The sequence below is a fragment of the Rhipicephalus sanguineus genome, chromosome 5, assembly GCF_013339695.2.
Source record: "Rhipicephalus sanguineus isolate Rsan-2018 chromosome 5, BIME_Rsan_1.4, whole genome shotgun sequence".
Classification (NCBI taxonomy): Eukaryota; Metazoa; Arthropoda; class Arachnida; order Ixodida; family Ixodidae; genus Rhipicephalus; species Rhipicephalus sanguineus.
The window spans coordinates 43,460,875-43,488,338 of record NC_051180.1 but is presented as its reverse complement, the minus strand read 5'-3'; the positions used below and the strand labels follow the sequence as shown (position 1 = coordinate 43,488,338).

Genomic DNA, 27,464 nt, shown 5'->3' with positions numbered 1-27,464 from the left:
CATAAATGACGTCCTTATCGCACGGAAAATGGCAGAGGAAGCCTGCAAATCAACGATCGTGTTTTAGAACGATTGCACAAGCGTGGAATACGGCCAGCTCAGCCCTTTGAGTGCGCTGCCATCGCCAGCGACGGCTGCGCGTTCGACGAGTTAAGGAGGCAAGACAGTGCTGAGAAGGAGGGTGGCGTATGACTGCCCCTAGCTACCTTGATACAAGGTGCGTCGCTTAATTCATAGTGCGAATGATATAATGATGATGAAGCTTGAACCTTGTCAAAACTTTAAAAAAGCCTTTCAGGGTCCGCGAAAGGAAATTTGAATAAGGACGAGACGAACTACATTTTGAGCAGGAATGAAACAGTCCGTGCCCCAGGTTTGAATTTACAGCTTACGTAACATAGCTGTGAAGGTTGGCTGTGCCATATGAGGGTCATGGTAACAAATAAGTGGAGTGGGGAGTTGGGCGCGTTGGTAGATTATTCTGAGACACTCCCTTGCAAGAATCACCCGGACGGAACGAAAACGTCAAGGACAAGTGCTAAGTGTACAAACGGGAGCGGTACAACCAGGAACAATATAAAATACGTAAATTTTCGCTTTAGGCGCAGTATATTGTCACGGGGTCATGACGTGGACTCGGGGAGCAGTCGGCTTGTCCAAGATGAAACTCTTTATTTTATGTCAGTGCCCTCAGTACAGCTCTCAGAGGCGGTCCCTCTCAGCAGTGTTTGCTCGCCTCGACGACCAGCCGCTTTTTGAGCAGTCAATCTTGGAATGTCGGAAAGACCGAGCTTCACGCCAGAAAGCAATGAAGGCGCCGATGAAGTTTCTGCGAGCGACCCGCCTCGTTGAACGACTGTGACACTCCTGTGTGTGTGTGTGTGTGTGTGTGTGTGTGTGTGTGTGTGCGTGTGCGTGTGCGTGTGCGTGTGCGTGTGTGTGTGTGTGTGTGTGTGTGTGTGCGTGTGTGTGTGTGTGTGTGTGTGTGTGTGTGTGTGTGTGTGTGTGTGTGTGTGTGCTTCCCTCCCTCTTTATCCCATCCCTCTCTTTCTTACTTTTCTGTCTCCCCTTACCCCTTCCCAATGCAGGGTAGCAAACCAGATATGTTTTCTGGTTAACCTCCTTGCCTTACCGCATTACATTTCTCTCTCATTTATTTGGCCGAACTTGTGGTCGGGAAACGGAGAGTCCAACTACAAGCAATACACACTGTGCACTGATTGCGGCGTGAACAGTCGTCGGCCGTCGAAGAATCTGTCTGCGGTAAGGCGCGTGGCATTTATACATGCGACACCGAACGTTCTAGCGTTATCTCCGGTGTTCCAGAATAGACTCAGCTGTTCGCGTTTCCACGCTCAATCTTAACAGATGATCCTAAAATAATCTGGAATGTTCCCAGACATTCTGGCGCGGCTTGCGCAATACAGTAGTAACAAGTGGAAGGGGGCGGTAACATAAAACATAGAAAGAAAGGAGCACGTGTGGCAAAATACAGAACTGCTGTGTGACTCTTCATTGCCGAGGTAAATGGCTGCGTAACTTTATGCTTTAACTTTCTGGTTTTAACAATGTTGTCGAAAAAAAAATACTGATGGCATAAACTAAAAATGTACATGCTACGTTTATTAGAGCTCGATTTCTTATTTTATATGCAACTCGCTACAGTAGAGCAGGTGCGGTGATCTCCGAGAAAAACAATTTCTTTTTTACATGCTTTCAAATAAAAGCTGTCTCTGTAGAGCCTTTTTAAAAATAATTGCTGCAGGTTTGTTCGGAAAACACAGCATGGTTTCTTGAAAGAATAAGGTGTTTTGCAAAAGAGAAAGAGTGCCCATGCATTGTGCATTGTGATCTCAATGACATCCTAACGTGTCCCCCCGATTATGCTACGTATGCCTGCACAATGTGGCACTGTCGGAGGAAAGCTGGCTTGTAACATCGAAATGTTGCTTTCTTTAAGGACCTGAAAAGCATAATGTAATGTCCACATTTTCACCGCGTATAATGCAGCTGTGCAAGAGACACGTCATCGAAAAAAAGACACAGCCTGCAATAAAATGGAACCGAAATACTTAAATGAAGATTTCACAAATTATCGCTTATACAGGGTGCTTTTTTTTAGGCAATGCAGATTTTTTAAATAAAAATCCTATTACAGTAAGGCTCCTTCCGTTATCGCACACGAACTCCCCGTTGAGGGGGGAAATACGTTGCCGCAGCTGAAATAACACTGTTACGACTAATTAACAAAGACTAGCTAATTTACTTACGCGTCCCGGCGTTATGAAGTGTTTTAAATGTGAACAAACTGGGCACAAGGCAGACGCATGTCGCAGTGAAGCGAGAGAGGCTCGCGAAGCAGCCCATGTGTATGCCACGCCAAAAGGGGAAGGAGAAGGGACCAATGCTGTGTGTGTCGAGCCTAAAAGCGCGAAGAAGATCCCTTTTGTTGATGCCTTGATGACAGCACGCCCGACAGGTTTAAATAAAGGAATGCCTACGCTTACGGGGAAAATTGCTGGAAAGAAAAATGTCACCGTATTAAGAGATACCGGAAGTAGAACTGTCATCATGCGAAAGGACTTGGTCCGAGGCAGCGAGTTCTCAGGCCATACCAACCTGCTTACTGAAATACAAAAAGGACGCGTACCATCGAGGAAGAGTTTTAAGACAGAAAAGAAAAGGGCGTCACTCACAGCTAACGTTATTAGAGTCTTTTAGCAAGTTACGGAAATACGGTACGCAATTAAATACGGTAAGGCAGTACGGTACCGCTCCTCATTTCCCGGTCGTTGGGCGGCCAAAGCACAACCAGCGGAAAAGGAGGAACGCTACCGTACTGCCTTACCGTATTTGCGTACCGTATTTCCGCAACTTGCTAAAAGACTCTATTCTCAGAGCATCAGAGACATATATAGCCGTAGTAACCATGCGCGCGCGCATCGCCTCACATGCTCGTCAAAAAAATCACGCGCTAAGAATGACAAAAATGAGTTATTCGCAAAAAGTTTCGAAGAAACTAAATTCACCACCACGAAAAACAACAGATGTGACACTTACACACATATCTCTCTTCTTTTTAATGTAGTCAGCTTCCATGATTTCACGCGCTAAGGTATCATTACTCTTTCCAAGAACGGATACACTCGAAAACCCAGGCTCACACTTGCAGGAACCACATTGCACGGGCAAATCTGCTGAAAGTTTATTTTTCACGGAAAGTTCATGCTCCCTAATTGTGCCGTTTATGCGCCGGCATTTTTGGCCGATATAAACCCTACCGCAACTAAGCGGGATCTCGCACACTACGCCAACCGAGCAGGCGACATACGGCCTTGCGTGCGTCTCCCCACACGGGGAGGGCCTCGGTGCAGTAGAAATTCGTGGGCACAGGTTAGCCAACTTGCGGGGCGCTGAGAACACCAAAGGTATACCGTGTACGTGTTAGCCACGTTCTTAAGATTGGGAGCAACCTTGTGCACGTATGGCACAAGGTTGCTCATTCATGTCAACGATCACTGACAGAAACAAAGCCGTTGTCTCTCGCCGCTCATTGCCACGAAGGCGGATGCGCACCCTTCTTCAGTGACACAATGATTTTATCGCATCATAAAGAGCAGGTAGCAAGGGAAGTGATTGAGGCCTTCCACATTAGAAGAAAAGGAGATAAATGTGTCAGCACCAAGAGGTTGAAAAAAAAAACTTCTGGAGTGGAGGCGGCGCGCCGCCGCTGAAGCCGACGACCGCCATATTGCCACGCCCACTTCTTGTCTTGTTTTGATGTATTCGGGTTTGACCGGCAGGGACGGTTATCAACGCTCGACGCTGTCCGCGAAGCAGTGTTCGAGAAGCTTCTCGATTGTAGTAGATCGTTTTGTTGTGACTGCGCCCCGCACGCGAATGTTCCAGCTTTGTCTAGAGATAACGCCGCCACCAGCGATATTGCTGGAAAGTTCGATAGCGCCTGTATAAAAGCCGACGCGCTTGACCGCTTGTCAGTTGATCGACGGTCGACGCTCTGTTCGCCGCTATCAGTGTATTGCTGTAGTTTGACTTTCAGTTTCTCGGCCACAAGTTCGGCCAAATAAACAGTTTCATCTCGGACGTGCCGACTGTTGTCTTCGTCGACGTCACGACCACGTGACATCTGGTGGAGGTGCTGCTTCTTCCATGATCCGGACGCCCCCGCGAAGCGCTGACCCAAGCCCAAGCCGCGAGGAGGACGACGGCAAAGAAAACCCGGATCGTCGAAAAAGCCGCAGGCAGAAGGGACTGCAGCCAGAGCACGGGCTCCTTCCCGGACAAACCAGGCAGTCCCAGGTCCCAACACCGACCGCAGCGACGATGACCGACCCCGTGCAGCCTGCGCCGATCCTACTCCGGCAGCCCAAGGAGCCGCCAACCTTCCGCGGGTCGTCATTCGAAGACCCGGAAACCTGGCTCGAGACTTTCGAAAGGGTCTCAACACTCAACAACTGGGACTCCGAGGACAAGCTGCGCCACGTTTACTTTTACCTTGAAGACGCAGCAAGAACCGGGTTCGAGAATCGGGAGTCCACTCTTCGAACTTGGGACGCCTTTCGCAGCGCTTTCCTGCAGACGTTTGAAAGCGTCGTCAGAAATGAAAGGGCCGCAGCCTTGCTAGAAACGCGAGGTACTTTTCGTCGATGGACCTCAAGACCGGCTATTGGCAAATCGAAGTCGACGAGAGAGACCGCGATAAGACTGCCTTTATAACACCAGACGGCCTCCTACGAGTTCAGGGTTATGCCCTTTGGTCTTTGCTCGGCACCTGCGACGTTCCAGCGCGTTATGGACACCGTGCTGGCTGGATTGAAGTGGCAGACTTGCCTTGTGTACTTGGACGACGTCATTGTGTTTGCCTCAAGCTTCGACGAACACCTCCGGCGCCTTGACGCTGTACTACAAGCAATCAAGACCTCTGGCCTCACCTTGAAGCCTGAAAAGTGCCGCTCTGCATACGAGAAGCTACTGTTTTTGGGTCACGTGATCAGCAAAGGTGGTGTTCGCCCAGACCTGCGGAAAACCGCTGCCATCGCTGCCTTCCCGCCCCCCGCCGACACGAAAGCCGTGCGCCGTGACCGTCAGCCTCATTAACGAACTCGGACATAACACTAAAGAAGCACTGCTGAAAGCTGTAGAAAAATGCTAAACAGGAGAGCGAAATACCAGACAGTTGGCGAAAAAGTAGAATTAGCTTAATCTATAAAGGCAAGGGAGAAAAGGATAACATTCGCTCGTATAGACCGCTAACCATTACATCGGTGCTATACAGGTTGGCGATGCAAGCAGTAAAATTAAAAATAGAAGCGTGAGTAGAACAAAATGATATTTTGGGAGAACTTCAGAATGGATTTCGAATCGATAGGCGGTTAGACGATAATCTGTTTGTTCTTACCCAGTGTATAGAAATATCGAAAATAGAAAACAGGCCCTTATACGTAGCTTATCTAGATATCACCGGGGCGTATGACAACGTTAATCAGGAAATTTTGTGGGATATATTGAAAGAAGTGGGCATAGGTGACGACTCCATACAGCTTTTGAGGGAAATATACCGAGAAAATACAGTTTGTATAGAATGGGAAGGAATAAGTAGCAAGGACAGCGTTGAAATTAGCAAGGGGCTGAGACAGGGATGTCCTTTGTCCCCGATATTATTCATGCTGTACATGGTGAGGATGGAAAAAGCGCTAGAAGGTAGCAACATTGGATTTAATTTGTCACACAAACAGGTCGGCACGATGGTTGAGCAGAAGCTTCCAGGTCTATTTTATGCTGATGATATTGTCTTATTTGCGGACAGTCAAGATGATATACAGCGACTGGCAGATATATGCGGAAGGGAATGTGAGGCTCTAGGACTAGGATTTAGTGCAACAAAATATGGATTGATGGTATTCAATGATCACGAAGATCATGCGGTCTTAATACAGGGCCAAAAAATACCGAAGGTAAGCGAGTACAAGTACCTCGGAGTATGGGTAAATGAGGGGATTAGATATATGGAGGTACAAGAGAAAGCATCGGTAGCAAAGGGAAAGAGGATTGCTGCAATTATGAAGCACAGAGCTTTATGGGGATACAATAGGTACGAGGTGCTTCTAGGGCTGTGGAAAGGTGTGATGGTCCCGGGGCTTACATTTGGGAACTCAGTGGTGTGCATGAAGTCAGAGGTACAATCAGGAATGGATGTAAATCAAAGGACGGTGGGCGGCCTCGCGTTGGGCGCTCACGGGAAGACGACAAATAGGCTGTAAAGGGTGATATGGGATGGACAGGCTTTGAAGTGAGGGAAGCTCAGAGCAAAATGAGATTCGAAGTGAGGCTGAGGAAAATGAAGAAGAGTAGATGGGCAGAGAAGGTTTTCAGGTATTTGTATAGAAAAAGCGTTGACACGCAGTGGAGAAAAAGAACTAGGAGGCTCACCAGTAAGTATACGGCTAGCAGTGCGGGCGATGTGGCAATAAGGAGCATTAAGCGGAAGGTCAGAGAGGCGGAGAGTAGAGCACTGCACGGGCCGGATTTTACGGCCCGGGCCCAGCCCGGGCCCGCTTTATGAAGCCCCAGCCCAGCCCGGGCCCGTGGTTCCAAGCGCGGGCCCGGCCCGGGCCCGGGCGTACATGACCGAACCCAGCCCGAGCCCGGCCCGGGCCCGGGCGTACTTGACCGTACCCAGCCCGAGCCCGGCCCCGGCCCGTCGTTCCAAGCCCGGGCCCGGCCCGGGCCCGGGCGTTCATTACTAAACTAATCCAGGGCGCGCTTGTTCATGACCAGGCCCGACCCGGGTCCGCTAGAAGATATTAGTTGTTGATGATGATTATTAATGATGCCGTGCGCTTTGTAGCGGGCGATCGGACGGAAAATCCGGTCTGTACATGCATCGAAATGTTGCTTTGCGCACGGTGGTAACTCAATGGTTAAGCTGTTTCGCTGTTAAGTCCTAGAACGCGGGTGCGATTTCCGCGGCCACGGTGGCCGCAATTTGGTGGGGGCGAAATGCAAGAACACCAGTGTATATACTTATCTTTAGGTGCACGTTAGAGAACTCGAGGTGGTCGAAATCATAGAGTTTCCTAAAATTAACTAGAGGGAACTCTGGCGCTGCGATCGTTCAGCCACCATGGGAATGATGAGTAGTACACGGATTTGCCTAGTCTTCGTACTTGCGGGCTTCGAACGCACTTGTGGCTTTGTTTATTGCGGTGTTTTGGTTTTCTTTCGGATAAAAGGATGCATCTTTGTGCACTTTGTGACCAGAATTGAATTGGTGAGCCTAAAAAAGTGGTGAAGTGGAACTGATGACTTCTGCTGAACTTCGTATAGCGACAAAGCGGACGCAGGCGACGCGGAGCCAAACGGAGCCGAAAGAATGAAGTTTAGACAAATCCGTGTACTACCCATTATTCCCATGCTGGCTGAAGCGCCATGCGTTGCAGCTCCCATAGACACTAGCGCCAGAGTTCCCTCTAGTAAGTATTGTAGGAAACTCTATGGTCGAAATTGATCCGGTGCCACTACGGCGTGCCTCGTAATCATATCGTGGTTTTGGCACGTAATACCAAGGAATATAAATGAAATGTATCGTATGTGTCAACCTCGAATAAAAGACCGAAATCTTTACGCCTCCCATGGGAACAACCGTGATCTGGCCCGTTGTTAGTGCTGTTAATATATATATATATATATATATATATATATATATATATATATATATATATATATATATATATATATATATATATATACAGAATATTAATGAGAACTAACAGACAATAATGCCAAGGAAAGTATAGGGGATGTTTTTAGTAGTAAATGTAAGGTAAATGTGAAGAAAGAAAAGTGGACGAAAAGATAGCTTGCCGCGGGCAGGGACCGAACCTGCGACCTTCGAATAACGCGTCCGATGCTCTACCAACTGAGCTACCGCGGCGGCCATCCCACCGTCCACTTTATAGGGTATATATGTACATTTAAACATTTAAACTACTAAAAACATCCCCTATACTTTCCTTGGCATTATTGTCTGTTAGTTCTCATTAATATTGTGTATAACAAAGAAAACGAGCCCTTGAAATTAATACCCCTTTCCTTCATTCATAGCGAGGGCCTCGTTCTGGCAGACTTGATGCTTTCAGGTGGTATGCGAGGGATTATTGGTCAGCTGCCAGCTCGTAATAGGTTCACGTGCTACGTGACGCCAACAGGCAGAAAAAGAGTGTTCCACACTCGCCGTCATGGCTACTGGCGGCGCTGACTGACGCTCCCACGTTTAAATGTACATATATACCCTATAAAGTGGACGGTGGGATGGCCGCCGCGGTAGCTCAGTTGGTAGAGCATCGGACGCGTTATTCGAAGGTCGCAGGTTCGGTCCCTGCCCGCGGCAAGCTATCTTTTCGTCCACTTTTCTTTCTTCACATTTACCTTACATTTACTACTAAAAACATCCCCTATACTTTCCTTGGCATTATTGTCTGTTAGTTCTCATTAATATTGTGTATAACAAAGAAAACGAGCCCTTGAAATTAATACCCCTTTCCTTTATATATATATATATATATATATATATATATATATATATATATATATATATATACGTGTCACTTCAGCTCGGAAGCCGGCTCTGAGTAACTACCGAAAGGGAAAAAACCAAATAAGGAGGGAAAGATTTTATGATAATTCAACTGGAAGTGCTTTACTGTTTGAAGCAAGGTCGGGCTGCCTTAGAACGCGTAGTTATAAAGCGAGATTCAGTAACAAAGAAGAACAATGTACATGCTGCGGGGGAACTAAGGAAACGATGGAACATGTACTGATTGAATGTGGCGATATTCACCCAGGTATACGTGTGGGCACGAGTCTACAGGAAGCCTTGGGTTTTAGGGACAACAATGGAAAGCTGAACACGTCCGCGATAGAAATAAGAGACGGTTAGAGTATTGGTGGCAGAGAAGTAGAGATAAAGTACAAAAATAAATAATGGGGAAAAATAAGGTCATTCTGCGTTAAGAGGCAGAGAGATGGACCGCGAATTTATGTTTTTTGGTATAATAACATAGATTTAATCAATGTAGATAAGGTATTAGGCCAAGATGAAACAAGGAAGGTCTTTCTTTTTTTTTTCCTCGAGCCTGGTGGTAGACATGTCACCGCCTCGTTATAAAGGGGACGCTCATAGCATCCATCCATCCATCATCCATCCAACCAATAAATAAACATAGCCCAGTTCAGAAACCGCTACACTGACAACTTATGCTTCGGTTATCCTGGCAGGACTCCAAACTCTTTTTCGTGACTGTCACACTATAAATTAAATGGTGGACCAAGTAGCTCTTCGAAACAGTCCAGAATCTCGAAATGGCGCTGCCGCATTTCAACGTTCTAGAGTTTTAGTTCTGGCGCAGACATAACTATTTGTGGAGCCCCCCATTGTGCTCTTAGCTGTAAAGTGGGGCGACAGAGTACACTCGGAAGACAATACGCTGATGGTGGTAGCAGCAAGTAGCTAGCTGACAGCATCTCATAGCGGTAACAGAAGGCCAACGCAGTCTAACGAAAGTGCTTCCCGAGGAAAGACCGTTCCGGCTCGCGCTGCGAATCTCTGGACGCTAATCTCATTACGACCTGCGCCCTCCTGAGCTTGTGCTGTTCGCTGCTGGTTTCGCGTTACGCATCCAGCGCTGTGTATTAGTGTGTCCTATGGCAACCTCGACAGAAGGCGTATCCTAGCTAATGTGATGGGCCCCAAAAGAAGGTCCTTTCTTCTTGTCAAGAACCTCCACCGGGAGGGCGAGTGATCGAAGCACAAATTGGGGCACGCGTAGCAATGTATAATTAAGGTGCGAACGCTAATCAGCACTGTAGATCTCCACAGCTCAGTTACAGTTAGGTGTTGAAGGAATGCTCATTTGAATAAGCTTGTAGGTGCTGTAGAGAATAGGCACGAAAAACGGCTGCTGCGGTTTGCCCACTGAAAATTTTTTTAGGGGCGAAGCTCCTTAAGGCGGCACCCGTTCGTCCCTCGTAGTCGTAGTCGTAGTAGTCGTAGTGCGTAACCAGTCTTACGCTTTGACCTCCAAGGTGGTGCCGGTGGGAGATTTTTCCTGTGCGTTGTTGAACAATAAAAAATTCGCAGCGTGCGCGTTAACTAAAAGCCGAATTCTTCTGTCTCTCATTCCCCATTAGCAGCCATTGGCATGTTCCAGTAGGAAACGTCAGTAGAAGTAGAAGTGTAAGTGTTAGCTAAAAGCCGACTTCTGTCTCTCATTCCCATTAGCAGCCATTGTTTACCTCCAAGGTAGTGAATGGTGAGATTTCTCCTGTGCGTGATTAAACAATAAAAATTTTATTCAAAACGCCGTTGATTGATGAAATAAACCAACGAAAGACGCCAGATGTTTTGTAAAAGCAAAACGAAAGAGCGCGAGATGTTTCTAAAGCAAAACGAAAAGACGCCAGCTGCTTAACGAAAGACGCCAGATGTTTTCTAAAACAATGGTTTTCTAAACAATGAAAATTCACAGCGTATATGTAAAATTAAAGTGAGCTGCAAGTCGTCATAACTCATCGAACCTTTAGTATAAACGCGCCCGATCTCACGTCGGTGATGATGTACTGGGCAGAATTCACGGAAGATTCACGGTTTACCGATGAACCTCCGCAGCTTCGCCCACTCATCATCATTCACTCCGTGGATATGCTGTGATTTTTTTAGCGTGCCTATAATTAGAGATTAATGTGTTATAGTTTCTTTTGTTGCGTATAGCTTACAGCTTTTTTTCCCAGCAAATTCCTAGATAAGTGTAATTTTTACGCAAAGTGTTGGGCAACTGCAGTTATGCCACGTGCCAGGATTGGACTTGCGTCCAACGAAATCTCTTGTGGAAGGTATGCAAGGATGAACGGGGAACCCTATGTGACTGTGATGACATAGAAATGAAGACGGAGCGTGTTTGAATTTTGACAAGAAGTATATATATGAAGTGAGATTAAGAATTTATTTGTGAGATGAAAAGGGGAGATCGAGTTGCTGTGTTCTGATGCATTTACTCTGAAATATATGTTAAGCAGGTAAAAGGGTAACCATGAATAAAGATTCGCAACAGAAAAGACTGGGAGACGGACACACACACCCAAAGAAAAAAATAAGCTAAATAAATAAAATAAATAAACAAATAAATATGAAAAAAAGAGGAAAGACTTCGAACACAAGAGACATCCGTATCCAACAAAATTTATTAAAAAAACGATAATACTTGCAGACAGAACACTATCACAAATCAGGTCGCAGTGGCTTTCAAGTGAAGCAACTAATTTGCTGCTGATGGCGCCGATGACTCGCTTGTGCAACACTCGTCTGCTTCAATGATTCTTTTTGCGTCGACTGGTAATATTACCCATTTGTCGTGGATTCTGGCAACCACAGAACATGCGCTAAAATTTGCATTGCATCTCGACAATGTATCTAGTGATCTTCTCGGAAGTTTCTAATATAGTTGCGATATTGTTTGAGCCTTTCAAGTAAACATTGCTTAGATTGGCCCACCTGCGTGTACCTCTATGTTGTGCGTTCTCCACTATACTCACTTTTTAGCTCAGATGGTACCAAACGGTTTAGCTTGTCGTCACTAAAGCCGCAAGTCGGAGCATTTTGGTAATAACCCTTTGATAAATTTCTCGTCAAGTGCGTCGTCATCGTCCAACGCTTTAGTCGTCAACTTGCGGGGCTTCGTAAATTTTTTCCATGGGCTGTCACTACGATCGGCGACCCTCACTTCATTTGCAAACGTCGTTTTCACAACGAAAAGTGCGTTTGCGGGCTCGTTGGTAATGATGCCGTCAATGGTAGTTCTGCAAAAGAGTAAAAGAATTTCAACCGATTTTCCAGATTTCGCATACGACGATGTTTGAATCGGAGTGATAACTATTTCTGGTTAAATTTTCCGCCTGTCTCTGCATTCTCTCTCTCTATCACTCTCTTGAGTCAGAATTGTTAAGTAATGTACTTACAGCCGACGGCGCTGCAATAGTCGACGTCACTCGCCTGAAGCCGTATTGCTCTTCATACCCTAGCTAGCTTGCTGTTTTGCTCATAGTTTTCACTAATGTGAGCGTTAGTTGCGTACGTCATCTTAGTCATCTGCATGTATGAAACATTACCATCACTTGACCCACCTGGTGTTCAGTCACTGGCTATAGCACGGCTGCGCTGGTAAAGGGAAGGATCGTATAACAGCAGATGTCTTATAGTGTTATTAAACCATCGTCATGCAATATCAAGACGTCATATTACCATATCATCAAGACACCATATCAATAGTCATAACGCAGCGTAATTGCTTCCTCGTAAATACTGACTATTAAAGGTGATGCGCAATCCAATGTACGAGGAGCTACAGATGAAATTCACAAGGGATTTCGCTCGTGAGCATTGTGTACCATTGACAGGTCGACTTCGCTAATGACACGTGCAACATCTCTAGCAGCTAGTATTTTCTTTCACCCACAGTTTCAGCGCTATTTATTTATTTATTTATTTATTTATTTATTTATTTATTTATTTATTTATTTATTTATTTATTTATAGAATATTACGCACTAGCACCACGATTGATTTGGTGGCCTCAGTGGCGAACTTCAGATCATTTTTGACTACCTGGGGTTCTTTAACGTTAACATGCATCAAATTTTAGTTTTAGCACGTTTTGTTTAACACAGGCTATATTTTACGGCGTTCTTCAATGCTGTAGAGCTAAAGAATGTGACCCACCTTATGGCATTCTCTATATACACAGGTGGATCAACGGTCCAGTAGTATACTTTCTCAATATAACCGATCGGGCTATCGCGTATGCTGATTGCTTCTAGCAGCCTACTGTCTGGTATCAAAAATCTAAAGCAGTTCATAAGACCATCGCCTTGCCACCGGTGACGCGTGATGCCCAAGTCCTCGTACATGTGCTTGATTTTGCTTAGATTGCCGTTCATACCGACGTCGTAACCTGCGTGTAACGAACATATATGGCGTTACTGTTTGTGCTATAAGTTACCACATGTGACTGTAAACATAGGGCGTCAGGGAATGTTTTCTAAGTCAGCCAAGATGTCCGATTCCTGAAAGCTCCCACATCAATGCTGATTAATATGGGCAGTTGGAGGCGTCAAGATATTGATATTTTGAACCTTTGTATAGGTACGGCAAACGGCATATCTCATGCTTTCCTATAGCAAAACATTAATAAATTAATTGCCAACAAATACTGGTAGTCTCATATCAAAGTTTTAGAAGGCGTGCGAATATGAATACATAACCCAACACTGAAAAAACGAAGATGAATGTACGCTTGAGGCACGCACACGTGTGTAATAATACCATAATATGAAAGTATAAGCTGGTTCAATATGTGCCTTAACAATGGTTTTTGCCCTTTCACTGAATATCGAGTAGCATGTTCAGTATACTTTTCGTTACATTTTATGGCGCATAATCCAATGCCTATTAAGAAAAAAACTGCATAGCAAGTACAAAATGACTCCAGTTAAGGTTAGTCATGATTTTAGTTATTTATGTTTAATATTATTGTGAGCACAATCACTGACGCCTCTTCGTCGAGTGCACATATCATCATCATTTGTACAACTTCCTCTTCTGCATAGATCATCATCAGCGTGTGTCAGCTCGACTCGAATAAAGCGGTTCCTCATAAGTGGTGGAGGTGCTTAAAACACTTAAGGCTGTACAATTAAGGTCCCCTATATCTTACTTGGCTTCGTTATCTGCTGGTTTTCATTAACGTTGTGTCAAACAAAGGAGTGAGCCCTCAAAAAGTCCCTTCCGTCATTCATTCATAGCGAGGTTCTCGTCCCGGCAGAGTTGATGCCTTCAGGCAGTGTGCGAGCGCTTATTGGTCAGCTGTCCGCTCATTAAAGGTTGAAGTGTTACGTGACGCCATCTGGCAAAAAAGAAAGTGTTCCACACTCGCCGTGTCATGGCTAAAAGCGGCGCTGACTAACAATCCCAGGGGTTTGCATGCGCATAAACACCCGATTGTGAAGTGGAAGGGGGGGAGGCGACCGCTGCTGTGGCCCAGTTAGTAAGAGCATCGGGCGCGTAATCCGAAGGCCGCAGGTTCGGTCCCTGCCGGCGGCAAGTTCTCTTTTTGTCCTCTTTACTTTCTTCACATCTATATTAAAATTGTTACAATTCACTTAAAACAGTACAGTTAACGTCCCCTTTACCTTCCATGGCTTTATTATCTGCTGGTTTTCGTTAATGCTATCATATGGTTATATATATATATATGTGTCAGTATATTACTTAATAAGCCAATATACTAAAACATTCAGCATAATGAAACTGATCGAGACTTGCACATGCTTTTTTTCTTTTAAATCTCGAGATGAAAGGCGGTCATGGCTTACCGACGTAGCGAAGAAGGTGATAATATTTATTCTTCTTTAAATAGCAAATGGCTCCTTTCAGGACGTCCTTGTCGTCAACGTAACCAATGGAAAGCATGACGTTCATCAGGTACTTTTCTTGCACTGCACGAAAGCGAAAGGCAAGTGTGTTAAGGTGTTTAATAGACAGCACTGAACGACAATGAGTAATGGCGACAGTCACGGCAAGGCACGAACTCCCTGCGCGAGCGGCGTTCTTTTTCAAGCAACCAAAGAGGACGACCCACTAGAAGGCGCTGGAGAGGGTAACCCATTACCATGTCCCAAGGCTTCTCTACAAGTGGAAATTTCAAAAATACACCATTTTAAGCAGCGTTTCACATAGATGAAAGGCACAACCACTACGTACGAAGTAAAATTTTAAGAAATAATTAGAGTGGTTTTATCAACTTAAAAACCACAGTATACGTGTAGAAAGACTAGGCACTTCATTGTGAACCCATCTGTATAAGTTACCTCTCTTATCACGTTGTTTTCGAGATTAATATGGATCGCTTCAAATTAATAACTGATTCAAATAGCAATATCAAACAATAAGACTCATTTGGTTGGTAACAACTTTATTGATAGTCCTGCGGAGCTTTCACCGACCGGGCCTACAGTAATAATTTTAGTGTGCCTGCCTGCGTGCCTCAAGCGCGCGCGCGCGCGTTTGTGCGTGTGTGTGTTGGGGGCCTGGCACTGAATAAGAATATGTCTACAAGTACGCAAGCTTAAGTTTATTGTTCTTCTAGAAGTGACAAAGACGAAAGATCACACCATCTCCCGCTAAAGGGGACCATGAGGCGATGTGAAGCAACGTTTCGGCATGTAGAGCCCGCGTCTCAGACGAGGAGTGGAGAGGGGAGGGGAGAGAGGCATAGGAGAGAGGGGAAGTGGAGAAGGGGAGAGGGAGGAGAGAGAGCGAAAGCGGAGAGGGACACTGAAGAGGGGGAGGGGAGGGAGATAGTGGAGAGGGGATGGGGAGTGGAGAGGGAGAGGAGGTGTGTGGAACGGGCTTGCGCATGCGCAGTAAGGGTGGTCACGCCGCACGCCACCACCACCGGATTTAACTCCGCTATAAGATGCTTCACATCTAAAAAATTGGACCATCTTCCCGAAGGGAACCCTGATGGGATGCGAAGCAGCGTCGCGCACGGATGGCGTCACAGGTTGAACGGCGCCAACGCGGGTGCTGCGGTGAGCGCTGGAAGATTCGTTTGAAGTGAAACTCGGTGTAGCGTTTACTGGTGTAGACGTTTGTTTGTAGCGCAGACACGGGAGGCGAGCGGGCGTTGGAGCCGGCAGCTGCGGGCGCTCCGGTGGGTGAGGGAGACAGTGACGCACGCGCGCACCTGCGAGGGAAGCGTGCGAGGGGAGGGTGACGTCAACGCCCACCTGCGGCGTGACCTACTTGGCACCGCTCCAACACCTGCGCCGAGGGAAGCGCGTTGCCTCGCGTTTGTGCGGACGGACAGCTTTACACAGGCTAGTCAAAGAGCTGCTTCGCATCTAAAATGAAGTTTACACTAGCCGTGTAGAGCTTAAAAAAATTACGCCATCTCCCGCTCAAGGGGATCATGAGGTGATACGAAGCCGGAGCACTTGCACGATCGCGTTCCGTCCGTTGCCGTTCGTTGCGCTTGCTACCGACCTCGGTCAGATTGTTATCGAACCAAAGTCGGTCGCACACGTTGCAGCTGTGCCCGAAGCTCCGGTCGAGCAATTCGCGCTCGAACCGGGCGTCGGCACCGTCGAAGCCCGTGCGTGCAAGTTGTCTAGCGAGGTGTTCTGCACGGGCGTTGGACTCGCGTCGTCTGTCCGCAGCCAACGCGTTGGCTCGACGCTGACGCTTGGCTTCGACGTCGTCGTTGCGTACGGCGGGGTTTGGCTGCCGACGCTGCCGTTGCGTTTGGGCATGTCGAGCCCGCGTTTCATCTGTAATAGTTTCCCGCCTACGTTGCCGTTTGCGCTCGGCTTCCCTGGCCCGGAGCTGGGGGTCTGCTTGCCGACGTTTATGTTGCGCTTTGGCACGTCGAGCCTTCCGCTGCTCCGCGATCTCGGCAGGCGTTAAGGTATTACTGCAACTGGCGCCGACGTTGAAACTCACGACTTCTGAAGGAAAAAATTGTAGCGCAAAGCAACACACGGACAGACAGAGAGGACGGGACTGGCGCTAACTTCCAACTGTGTTTATTGAAGAAACGTACGTGCATATATAAGGAACACAAGAACAGCAAGGGCATGACACTCGCGATAATCAGGCACAAAGCTAAGAGGGGATCATATCTATAAGCATTGTCAGCAGGAAATCATTTTTGGCAAACATTGCATAACAAGAAAGCTCCATGACTTTGGCGGTTGCACGCGTGTTCTACAGATTGCAATTTTGAAACTGCTAGATAAAGGAAAAAGGACCGAAGAATAAGCAAGAAAACTTGGAGATTGTTCATAAGATTGGTTCTTGCATGGCGATAACAACGGTTCTACATGAACAGAAACTAGGAAGCAATGCGCCTTTTACCATACTGCCTTTTATTACACGAGTAAACATCCGTAGTACAAGTGGCAAACACTCAGTGTGTGACATCTTTTCGCATGCATACCAATTTCTACACAAAGTTGATATTTGTATAAAAGCAATAGACCTACGAAATAACTATCTCACAAAAATGGATATGTAGTCAAGTTACCTATACGCGACAGAAATGAGTGGTATTGTCCAGTAGGGCAGCCAGGGAGTGGCACACCAGGCCTGTGCCCCACCTCCCCCGAAATTGTTTTCTCCCATGTTGTACAGAGCACAAAATCGCCCTCCACCACACTTACCTGCCCCAAACCCCATGCACGTCGGATAAAGCAGTGTACACATGCGTACGCCTGCACCGTCACAAATAATTCTTTATTCCAGTGTTAATGTGCACCCAGTGGTATTTGCCAGACGGCACAGGAAGAAAATCGAGACTCACCACCATTCCAAAGATGCTCAACAAGATTCTGAGCAAGTGTATAGCCGGCAGTGAGCTTGGACCCATTGGCAATTTCGGAAGTTTTCAAGTCAAGAAAAAGGAGTGTCATGTTGGCGGCGTAGCGAGAGCTTGCTGCAACAAATCACAATCGTAGTACACTTTTAAGTTCTACGCGTATCGCACAGTCATCGTAAAATGAGCAATGAGTAATGAGTTCTTCGCTTTTCTTAGTTTAGTTTTCCATTGTATTAACAAAGGAGGTCCCGCCTGCGGTGTGTAACCTTGGGACCTCCTCCTGCATATTTACCTGCAATGTACTATATTTTTGACAAGACTAATAAAATTTGATTGATTGATTGATTGATTGATTGATTGATTGATTGATTGATTGATTGATTGATTGAATATACGGTGGTATTATCCATGTATACATGTGTGCGCCGCCGCGCCGCGCCGCCGCCGCCTGTTTTTGGTCACGCCGCTCGCGCCGCCGCCGAAGTCCCAAGAGAAATCACGCCGCCGCCGCGCAATAATTGCGGCGCGCCACCGTTAGTCTTTTCTTTTAATTCGAGTGGGGAATCTGGAAATAAAATACAGCACTTCGCCGGAGGAGCTCTTCTCGATGTGTCAATGCAATGAACTGTCCATTTCAGCAGCCGCTGAATAGCGGGAGCTTGCCGAGAAGCGCGCCCCCTGTTTCCGGTTCTTGTTGTACCGCGCCATCATGACATCACGAAGCTTTCAAACACTCTCGTCACAAGTGATAGGGACGGAATGCGTTTCAATGCAACGAACGCAGCCCTCAGAGATCCGTGTTTCGGTGCACATGTGTTTTGATCGTGTTAGCCATCGATTTAGGTTTAATGCGGCCGCTCGTCTAACGCAGCTGTAAGGTCGGTACGCGATTCCCTGCATCGTACTCAAACATCTGGGACACATTCATATGCAAATTCAGACTACAAAAGTTCCTGTTTCTGTGCATTTCGTCCACTCTCTTGTTACGCTAGGAATGTACTGGCGGGTTCGGCGCGGTGATATGGTCAAGAGCGAGGCTACATCACGGCTCACCGCTTATTCGATTCACTGAATGCGCTTTGCCGAAATGGACTGTGGACATCTCCTTCGGATGAACGCATCGAGAATAGCATTCCAGAAGTTGTAGTATCCTTTTGTTCTCCAGAAATATCACGAGTATTGCCTGACCTTAATGCTGCCGCGTCCTCCAGCCTTAAAGGGCGACGGCCCAGCTCGCTGGATAGCATATTCTTGGAGTCTTGGACCTAGTACACTGTGCGTAAAAAATAAAATAGATAAGCAATATATATATCTCGGTGCGTTACTACACTTTTTCCGTTCATTCTTACCCGAGTAAATCGATAAATAAATACAGAATTAAAGAATGGCAAACGTAGAATATAGGTGAGCTAGTTAGTAGGTATTCATGTTAAGAAGACATGACGTGGAAACACGGAAATAAGAGAAAAGTAGAGAGAGTAAACAGCTATCTCTCACGTAGAACACTACTCGCAGTTGATCGATAGGTATGGGCTCTTACGTGGGAATGCGCAGATAAATATTTATGTCTATCTTCGTTCCGCCGCTGTGCGATTTTTCAGTTAGCGGCGTTTCTGGCGTCTTGCCTACTCTCCTGTGTCCGTGGTTGCACGCCCTGTTTTTATAAAATGCCTCTAAAAGCCTCTGAAAATACAACAAAAAACAAAAACAACGAGCGCATTATGCTTTCTTGGCCGTTCTTGTCTTTTGGTGCACTTCGTGATGCCAGAACAGTGATTCACGTGACATCATCACGGTACATACTCTCGACTGGTCCATATGCCAAGCCCGTAGCCAGGGGGGGGGGCTAGCCCCCCCCCCCCTCCGTAATATTGGTGAAGTAGGTGTTTTGACCAAAAATAAATAATAAAAATAGGTGTTTTTCTCAAATAGTCAAGGTTTCCAGCAAGTGGGCCTTCCCCGAAAAAAAGAAATTCCCGGCTACGGGCCTGCCATATACAAGAAATAACACTTGTGAATTGTCTCCCATACTGCTTTGCTACGCAGCCGCCCGCCCGCTCTCGCTTCTGTCGCACGACTATCGTGCGCGATTAACTGCTTTCGCTCCATTTTGTGCGTTTGCGGCCGCCATGCAGAGATAACAGTCTGTAGCCGACCAGCGCGAAATCATGATACGTTCAACGCTTAGTGCTGACATTGTACGCGTGCCTTATGAAGAAATAAGTGGAGAGGAGATGTCTCCTGTAAGAAGGGTATTGAAGGCGAGAACGAAACCAATGGAAAAGGCGCCAGATTATACGATTCTTTCAACGGACGCACTCTTTACACCTGTGACGATGCAGCTTTCCAGGAAAATGGCGAGCCCGCTTCGACGGTTTTTTGTATATTTTTATTGCGTTAGCAATTGTATGGAGACCCAGGACAGGTTTTCACCGTCGCCGTCATGTTCCGTATAAACGCTAAATCAATAACATCGCTCCGCGCATTGTATCTACTACCCGCGAGTAAAAGCTCGCGAGCGTTGGTAAGGAACATGGCTAAAGCAGAGATAAAACAAGCTGGCCATCTCCGTCACACGAAATAACATCAACCCACGTGAGAGGCCTGCCGTCGATTGCTCCTCAAGCAGAAGGAAGCGCCCCGCCCGTCATTTGCTGGGCGAAGGAGCAGGAAGGGATGTCTGGGGAGAGTGACTGCGTAACTCGAGCAGCAACTGTGAACTTTGACTATATAAGGACGCGGTCGAGAGCGCTGGCACGCGCGCTATTTCGGCAGACATCCCCCAGCGAACGGCTCGTATACCTTCTACGCGCTGTGAGCGCCGTGATCTCACTGCTTCGCGATCGGGCCACTGATATGGCAAACTGACCGAAAACCGCTTCTCTCCCGGGAGCAGCCGTATTGCCATACACCAGCGTTTTGTAGAGTTAAATGAGATCGGAGCAAAAAGAGTTAGCTGCTAGCCCTCGTTCATGTAACATTATGGCGTGTACTATCGCATTCACTGCTATTGCATTCACTCAAACACGCGACCCGCGGCGATGCCCTGACTGTGTTCGTTCCATATTTCTTTTTTAAAATTTTTTAATACGTATGCTCATGGGTTACAAAGACGTGGCCGGTCTCAAGCAATCTCTGTAAAGCACCCCCCGCCGTCGCTATGTGGCAAACATAACCGTGGAACAAAAACTCTATATTGCAGAATCGGCGTCCGGATTTTACTCATTCTGGAGCTCAGTATCGATATGTTTCTAGAAACCTTACGTGAAATCCCCCTCATAAATGACTCATATATGAGATATGGGAAATGCCTTCTTTGAAATCGCAATGTTATAGCTGACATTTTGTTGAACTCATCCCCCCCCCCTCATAATCATATCGTGGTTCTGGGGACGTCAAACCCCAACAATTATTATTGAACACAGACAGACAGACAGACAGACAGACAGACAGACAGACAGACAGACAGACAGATAGATAGATAGATAGATAGATAGATAGATAGATAGATAGATAGATAGATAGATAGATAGATAGATAGATAGATAGATAGATAGATAGATAGACACACACACACACACAGTCATTTTGCACTCATTATCCGCCTCGTGCATCGGTATGGTGGCGCCACCGCTCGGCTCAGGCGGTTGCACCCTCTCCCAACCCCCCATAGGATCCTATGCATTTTGAATGAAGTTTGCGATTCCGCTGCGCAAAAACAAACTAGCGCCATCTCTCGACAATACGCCACACCGACGACGCAACACTTCCTCTTGCTTCCACGGATATGGCATGCTGCAAGGTTACCCCTCTCTCGACTTTCTTTTATTTCTTTCGATGGCCGTGAGAGCGCGCGCTCTGCACTGTGCAGTAGCGCACCCGACAAGACCGGTTGGGCTCGTCGCTTTCGTCGCGTCTTCCTTGAACGTTGCAACGGTAATATTATGTTAAGGCGGTGGCCACACGTCGGACGATGAACCCTGATTTCGTTCAGCTGCCATCTCATCAACGGCATTGTTTCAGACGCCTCAGTTGTGTACTTTTGTCCGTTGGTTGCGGGACAAGATGGCCTCCTGCAAGACCGCGTTTTTACAAGTCAGCTGTGTGTGTAGTTCTCGGCGTCGTAGCAGTTTGATGGCGTGAGGACGTCAACTGGTGCTAAATCGTGGGAAACGCTGAAGTGACTGCAAGCTTGACGGCATTGTGCCAGAATATTCTAGCGTACGCGCACGATTGTGCTACACTTAAAATACCGCGCTTGGCCTCGCGCGTCAAGCTGGTACGCCTGTGTGCAACAAGTGTGTTGTTATCGTTGTTGCGTCGGATTGTGGCTTCAATGGTGAAAGTGATTAGATATTCCGAAATATGTGATTGCAATGCAGTTAGAACTTTCTGATATGTTAACACGGTCTGTGAATAAAAAAAAACGCTGTGTGAATGTTTGTTGGTCATTTTCTAAAGTACTTTCACGCATTATTATGCAGCTGTGTGACGGCTGTTAAAACGTTCAGCAAGTTAGATTTTGGTTTGCTTGGCCTAGTTGAGTGCTACGAGTGTTGGGCGAAGATAAAAACGCGTGTCTTTTGTGCGTTTCTTAAGCAGGCATACAGCAGTAATAGTCATTGTTATTGTACTGTTTGGGGTGTTCAATAAAACAAGAATGCTGTTTTGTACTGCAGCAGTTTTTATTTCATCTGTGTTAACAGATCACGCAAACAACTTGGACACATGCACGTAAGAAACGTACGCAGTGCATAGCGCGCACGCATAAAAAAAAACGGGCCTGTCATTTCAAAACAAATAATATAGAACAATCGACGTAACAAACGGCATGGTTGTCTAGTGGAGCAGCGTCGGCAGTACAAATATCAAACCAGAATGAAAAATGAATAGAAAAATGGCGAGTAACGGGCGCTTTTCCCACGGCTTCTATGAGCCGCGCGTATCCACCTTTCGCCACCGTTCGCCGTTGGTGGCGCCACCAGTACAACTCAAAGCAGCAGCGCACGAGGCGGATTATTATGTGTCAAGTCAAAAAATGGATCTCGCGCCACTAAAAAAACGATTACTCAACTTCATCGTTCCTCATTCGTTTCTTCAACTTGTCTAGTGCATGGTTCGGCACTAATAAATCAGTTCATTTAGGTAGTTTCTTTGAGTATTTGGTCTCTAGGTCAAGTATACTTGTGCTCTGAGGCTGATGTTCGCGCTTGGCCTCGAAAATTTTTATTACCTTTCTTTCTATTTTGACGGTAGCACTAAAGGCAGCATCTTCGCATATCTACACCGGATAAATCAGGCACACGCCATTTCACATCGGTACATATGATCACACTGTCTATATACTCACGTTTGCCGGTAATGTTGCGGATGTGCTTTAGGAAGTTTTTGATCTCGGTTCGCTTGCCACACACCCGAAAACATTCGCAAGGAAAGGTGTCGTGGTGTGTCCCCACCACAGTGCCGTTCACCGCGAACTCAATGTCAACTTCAACGGCATTGGCACCGTCCTCAAGGAACGAATCGACGTCTCCCACCGTGTTGGCCATGTGGCCGATGATGTAGAACGGTCGCAGTCTGGCTCGATATTTTGACGCCTGTAATAAAGAGAAATCGAAATGGGTGCAGCCACAGGAGTGCCAAAGTTGAGAAGTGGCAGTCTATGCGAATGCATGCAAGTGGAAGTCGCAGAATTTTCGATGAAATGTTCAAAGATATGCCCCATGAATACGTTAGATATTAAAAAAAAAAATGGGAACAGTAGTTACCGCAGTTGTGTTGTTGCACTCACCATCGTACATATTTATCAATGTGCGTGATGTTTTCAGTAGAACTGACTGCTACCAATTATGAATATTGAATAATCAGTAACCATTAATTTATTATTGTTTGATTTGGATACACAAACACAGAAGGACACAGAGAAAATAGGGAGGGAGCAGGCTGACAACTGCCACCTAGAGGGACACAAAGCCTGCCTACTCTTTCGGAAAGGGGGAACAAAGTAGGAAAGAAAGAGAAGGAGAAAGTAAAGAAATAACACCGATGGTGACAAAAATAAGTAGAAACATGGAAAAATGCCTATAAACGGGAGGTTTTGTGCATGAAAGTAAGCAGGGCTCAATGGGCCTGGTCACGCCAAGCAGCGCACCCTCCCGGAAACAGGCAATCATCAAGAATCACACACTTAGGACCAATAAGTCCGTATTTCTTGATGAGCAGTGCCCGCTGCATAAGGAACGCGGGACATTCAAACACAAGGTGTTCAAGTGTCTCTTAGGAGCCACAAGAAGTACCCAGCGGACTGTCCACACGTCCGTGACTATATAATCGTTCGCACACTAACACAGAGCCAACTTTTATAGCTTATGCAAGAGAGCTCTGTCACGGCGAGGCAATCCACGACATCGAAGACGGGGAGAGAACGATGCGCTTGCGACACGCAGGTCTGGGTGCTCCTTTATGCATTAAGTGGTCGCTCGGATTGAAGCTCGTACACGGCGAGCTCAACATTAAACTTGGTGCAAAAAAAACTATTCACTCCATCCCACCTTGAACGCCTCATTCTCATCTAAGCAATAACCATCTAAAAATTATATATTGAATGCACACCTGCGTAACAATATTACGCAAGGAAATGATATAACTATTTGGAATACATTCTTTGTATAGCCCTTTGAACTAGAGAAATAATTTAGGCTACAGAAATAGAACACCTTAAGGATAATTGTGTTAGCATGCCACCTCTACCCTTTCACAAAATATATTAATTTTCTGACCCTCAGGTGACAAGCATAGTGCGCGTTTGTAGCATGCAGCTTTTATATAGGATGACGAGAGATATGGGCACGAATTATATAAGGTTGTTTCCTTTCTTATTTTTTTACTGTCATGCTATGCTCTATGTGTCCATATGCCGAAAAATAAAAAATTTATTGTAAGTAACAGCCGTTGTCGCGCCTTCTTCGTCTCGTATTCTGTCAGAATTTTGCGGTGTTTCCCACTGCTTTTGCAACCATGTACCAGCTAGCCCTTGCATCAACCATGGAAAATAATATACTGAAGTCGAACCCACCCCTGCACTTGGAACGTTGGTTTGTCATTACTTTCCAGTACATACCCGAAGACGCGGGTTCGATCCCGGCCGTGGCGCTCGAATTCCGGTGGAGGTGGAAGGCCAGAGGCCCATGAACATAGACCTGGTGCACGTTAATGAATCCCACGTGATCAAAATTTCCGGAGCGCTCCCTAACGGCGTGCCTCGAAATAATGTCGCAGTTTTGTTACGTAAAACCCTAGAAATTATTATTATTACTTTCTAGTAAACTCACCAATTGCGTTATTTTATCAGAGGTTTGGCTGCCATTCTGTAAAAGAAAAAAAAACAGTTTCCAGCTTCAAACGCAAATAACGCAGCCATCAATACAGGGGATAGCTTTTCTTTTTGTTTAGAACATGCGTTAAACAATGTTTTGGTCATTTTGTTCATAAAATAATGAAGTACGAATGAATAAGAGTGATAGTAAGGACTGAGGTATTGTTGCCATATAGGAATATTGGTTTCATATTACATTTCTGAAAATTACACTGACCAATCGTGGTTCTTTATAATATTTTCGATTTGAGTTCTATCGCAAAGTCAAATGAAATAAATTTCAATTTCCAGACACAAGTGACACAACAGGCATCAGTGCAAGTGACACTTTTTTTTTATTTGGAATGCGCTGTGCACACTTGTATGGAGCACTTGGAATATCGCCATAAAACATGGAAAGCCCTTTACTCCCAAGATTAGGCAACTAGTTTCTATTTTACAGTTCCCTGCTTTTTTGCAAAAAAAAAGAAAGATTTCTTTGTGAAAACAGTTTTTTTTTTATTATGGTTTACTTACCCCTAAAAGAAAGAGACTTGTGATCAGAAAATCTGTGAGTAAGGCCGTGAAGTTCATAGCGCTTGACACCTGTAATATGTCGAAAAAAATTGTTTTCTATAGACCGCCTTTTAATCTCTACAGGAAGTCAACAGCCAGAGCCATATAACACCATCTTTTCTTTTCTTCCTTATGGAGATACACAGAATTGACCTAAGAGAAAAAGACATCGAGGTGGCTGTTGAGCCTGTAACGAGCCGCGAAGAATTTGGAATACTCCACGCCTTTTTGTGTGTCACGTGCCATAGCGCAATTTACGAATATATGGCACCCTATACGTGCTATCCTCCACTGTGCCCTTGTACTCGGGAAAGGACAATGTAATATTACAAGAAAAATTGTTTTACTCTTAAGATGTATAGTGAATAAATAAAATAATTTTACGCACTGCTGATTTACGATTTCGTTAGCATTCTTTACTGCCCTTTCTATAAAAAATGTCTTTGTTGTGTAGCGATTGGGACAGTTCGAAATCCTGCGCTAAAGGCAGCTCCACTACTGTAAAAAACTGAGAAGATGCGCAGCACGGGCACCCAGCGATTCCCGTTCGTAGAGTTTCCACTGCTCTGTTTGCCAAACCATCGATGAAGTTAACGCTTGAGGTAAGCATATAGGGCCTCCCCGGCACGAGTAGAATATTGTTAGAAGATTCAACTCGGTGTGCGACTTGCGCGCTACTTTTTGCTGTGCTTTATCGACTTGCTGCTTGTTACGGCAGTTGAGATACGTGTCGTCTGCAGCGAGTTCCGTCTAGTTGTTTTTCCCTTCAGACGTTACGTTGGAGAAACGCCGGTACGAGGAGCAATCGCGCGCTTGCCGAGGAGGTGTCGCCCTCTGTTGCCCGGCGAGGGACTCAGCCGCATGTTTCCGAAGCGTTTTTAGTGATTTTAATTTAATTATTGCAATTACTTCTTGGCTGTTTCTGTTAATTATGCTATTCTAGACCTTGTTCGTTTATTTAAACCCGGTTTTGAGCATTACTAGCCTTGCTTTTGGCCTGTATTGACCATTTCATTTTTAGCGTGATCACGCCATATGATATCTTTGGATGGACACTAGCCGGGTCCTTAAAGTGGTACGCCTTTAAAATAAAAAAAATGCTATGCCAAAGCTTTCTCTTTTTTATTCTTTTTCAAGCGGGAAGCAACGATATGAACGTATACCTCGGTCTCACGCATTATCAACACAGATCTCTCACAAAACCTTATTATTTTAGGAACCACAAACGACCTCATGGCGCAATTAATGAATGAGCCCAAGGCCACTTTAATACTCAAGGTACTAAATTATGTCTGGGTTTTACTTGTCAAAACCACGATATGATTCTGAGACACGCCTGGCTGGAGGGCTGCGGAAATTTCCACCATGTGTTCTTTTACATGCACTGACACCGCACAGTGCACGTGCCTCTAGAATATCACCTTCATCGAAATGCGACCACCACGGCCGGGATAGAAACACGCGACCTTCGAGTGAGCAGCCGAACACCGTAACCACTGTAACACAGTGGCGGACAACCAATGTATTAAAGTGGGTCCCCTTGTAGATAGGCGGCCGGCGAACCCCTTGGCCCGGGTAACTTCCTGAGCTCTCTTGATGACCATAGCTTTCAAGTCAAGGTCTGAGCTTCAAAACACGGCCCCCCACTGCTGATTTATGTTGTTATTCGTGTGATCTTCCACTGGACACGAGCAGGTAATGTCAAACCGTGAAACAAACTTAGGACAATTACGAGTACAATGCAGGGATACCTAGGAACACAAAAACGTGCACCTTGATCGAAAAACAGGAGGCGTTTAGTAGAAGCTCATTTTGTTAGCTCTGGTTTGAGTCGGTCTTGCTAATTTATGACGAGACGCTTAAATCCCCTAAAGAGGAACTGGGGATGGGGTAAGGGAAGGATATAAAGAGGCAAGAAAACAAATGTAGGAATAAATAAAGAAATTAAGCCCTGCAGACTAGAAAAAGTTTGAAGAATGTCAGCAAAATCTCGATGGCTTAAGTGTTTTAAACAACAATAGAGATCCTTCGTTAGTTGCATTGCATCTGTGCGTCTCTCCCAGGTCTGTAAGAAATGCCACAAGCCG

At 45.9% G+C, this 27,464-nt stretch overlaps 1 protein-coding gene across 1 annotated transcript in view; it reads right to left on the bottom strand.

Moving 5' to 3' along the window:
- Positions 1 to 11,259: 11,259 nt before the first annotated feature.
- Positions 11,260 to 27,464, bottom strand: part of LOC119393559 (dermonecrotic toxin SPH) — a 31,243-nt gene continuing 15,038 nt past the window's right edge. Inside the window, exons 2-8 of the mRNA XM_037660652.2 lie at positions 25,339 to 25,407; positions 24,779 to 24,814; positions 22,798 to 23,044; positions 17,433 to 17,564; positions 14,446 to 14,568; positions 12,794 to 13,025; positions 11,260 to 11,874 (exon numbers count right to left, since the gene is read on the bottom strand). Coding sequence (XP_037516580.1) covers positions 11,652 to 11,874; positions 12,794 to 13,025; positions 14,446 to 14,568; positions 17,433 to 17,564; positions 22,798 to 23,044; positions 24,779 to 24,814; positions 25,339 to 25,395 — 1,050 coding nt within the window. The 5' untranslated portion in view covers positions 25,396 to 25,407 and the 3' untranslated portion in view covers positions 11,260 to 11,651. The remainder of the gene's footprint in view (positions 11,875 to 12,793; positions 13,026 to 14,445; positions 14,569 to 17,432; positions 17,565 to 22,797; positions 23,045 to 24,778; positions 24,815 to 25,338; positions 25,408 to 27,464) is intronic.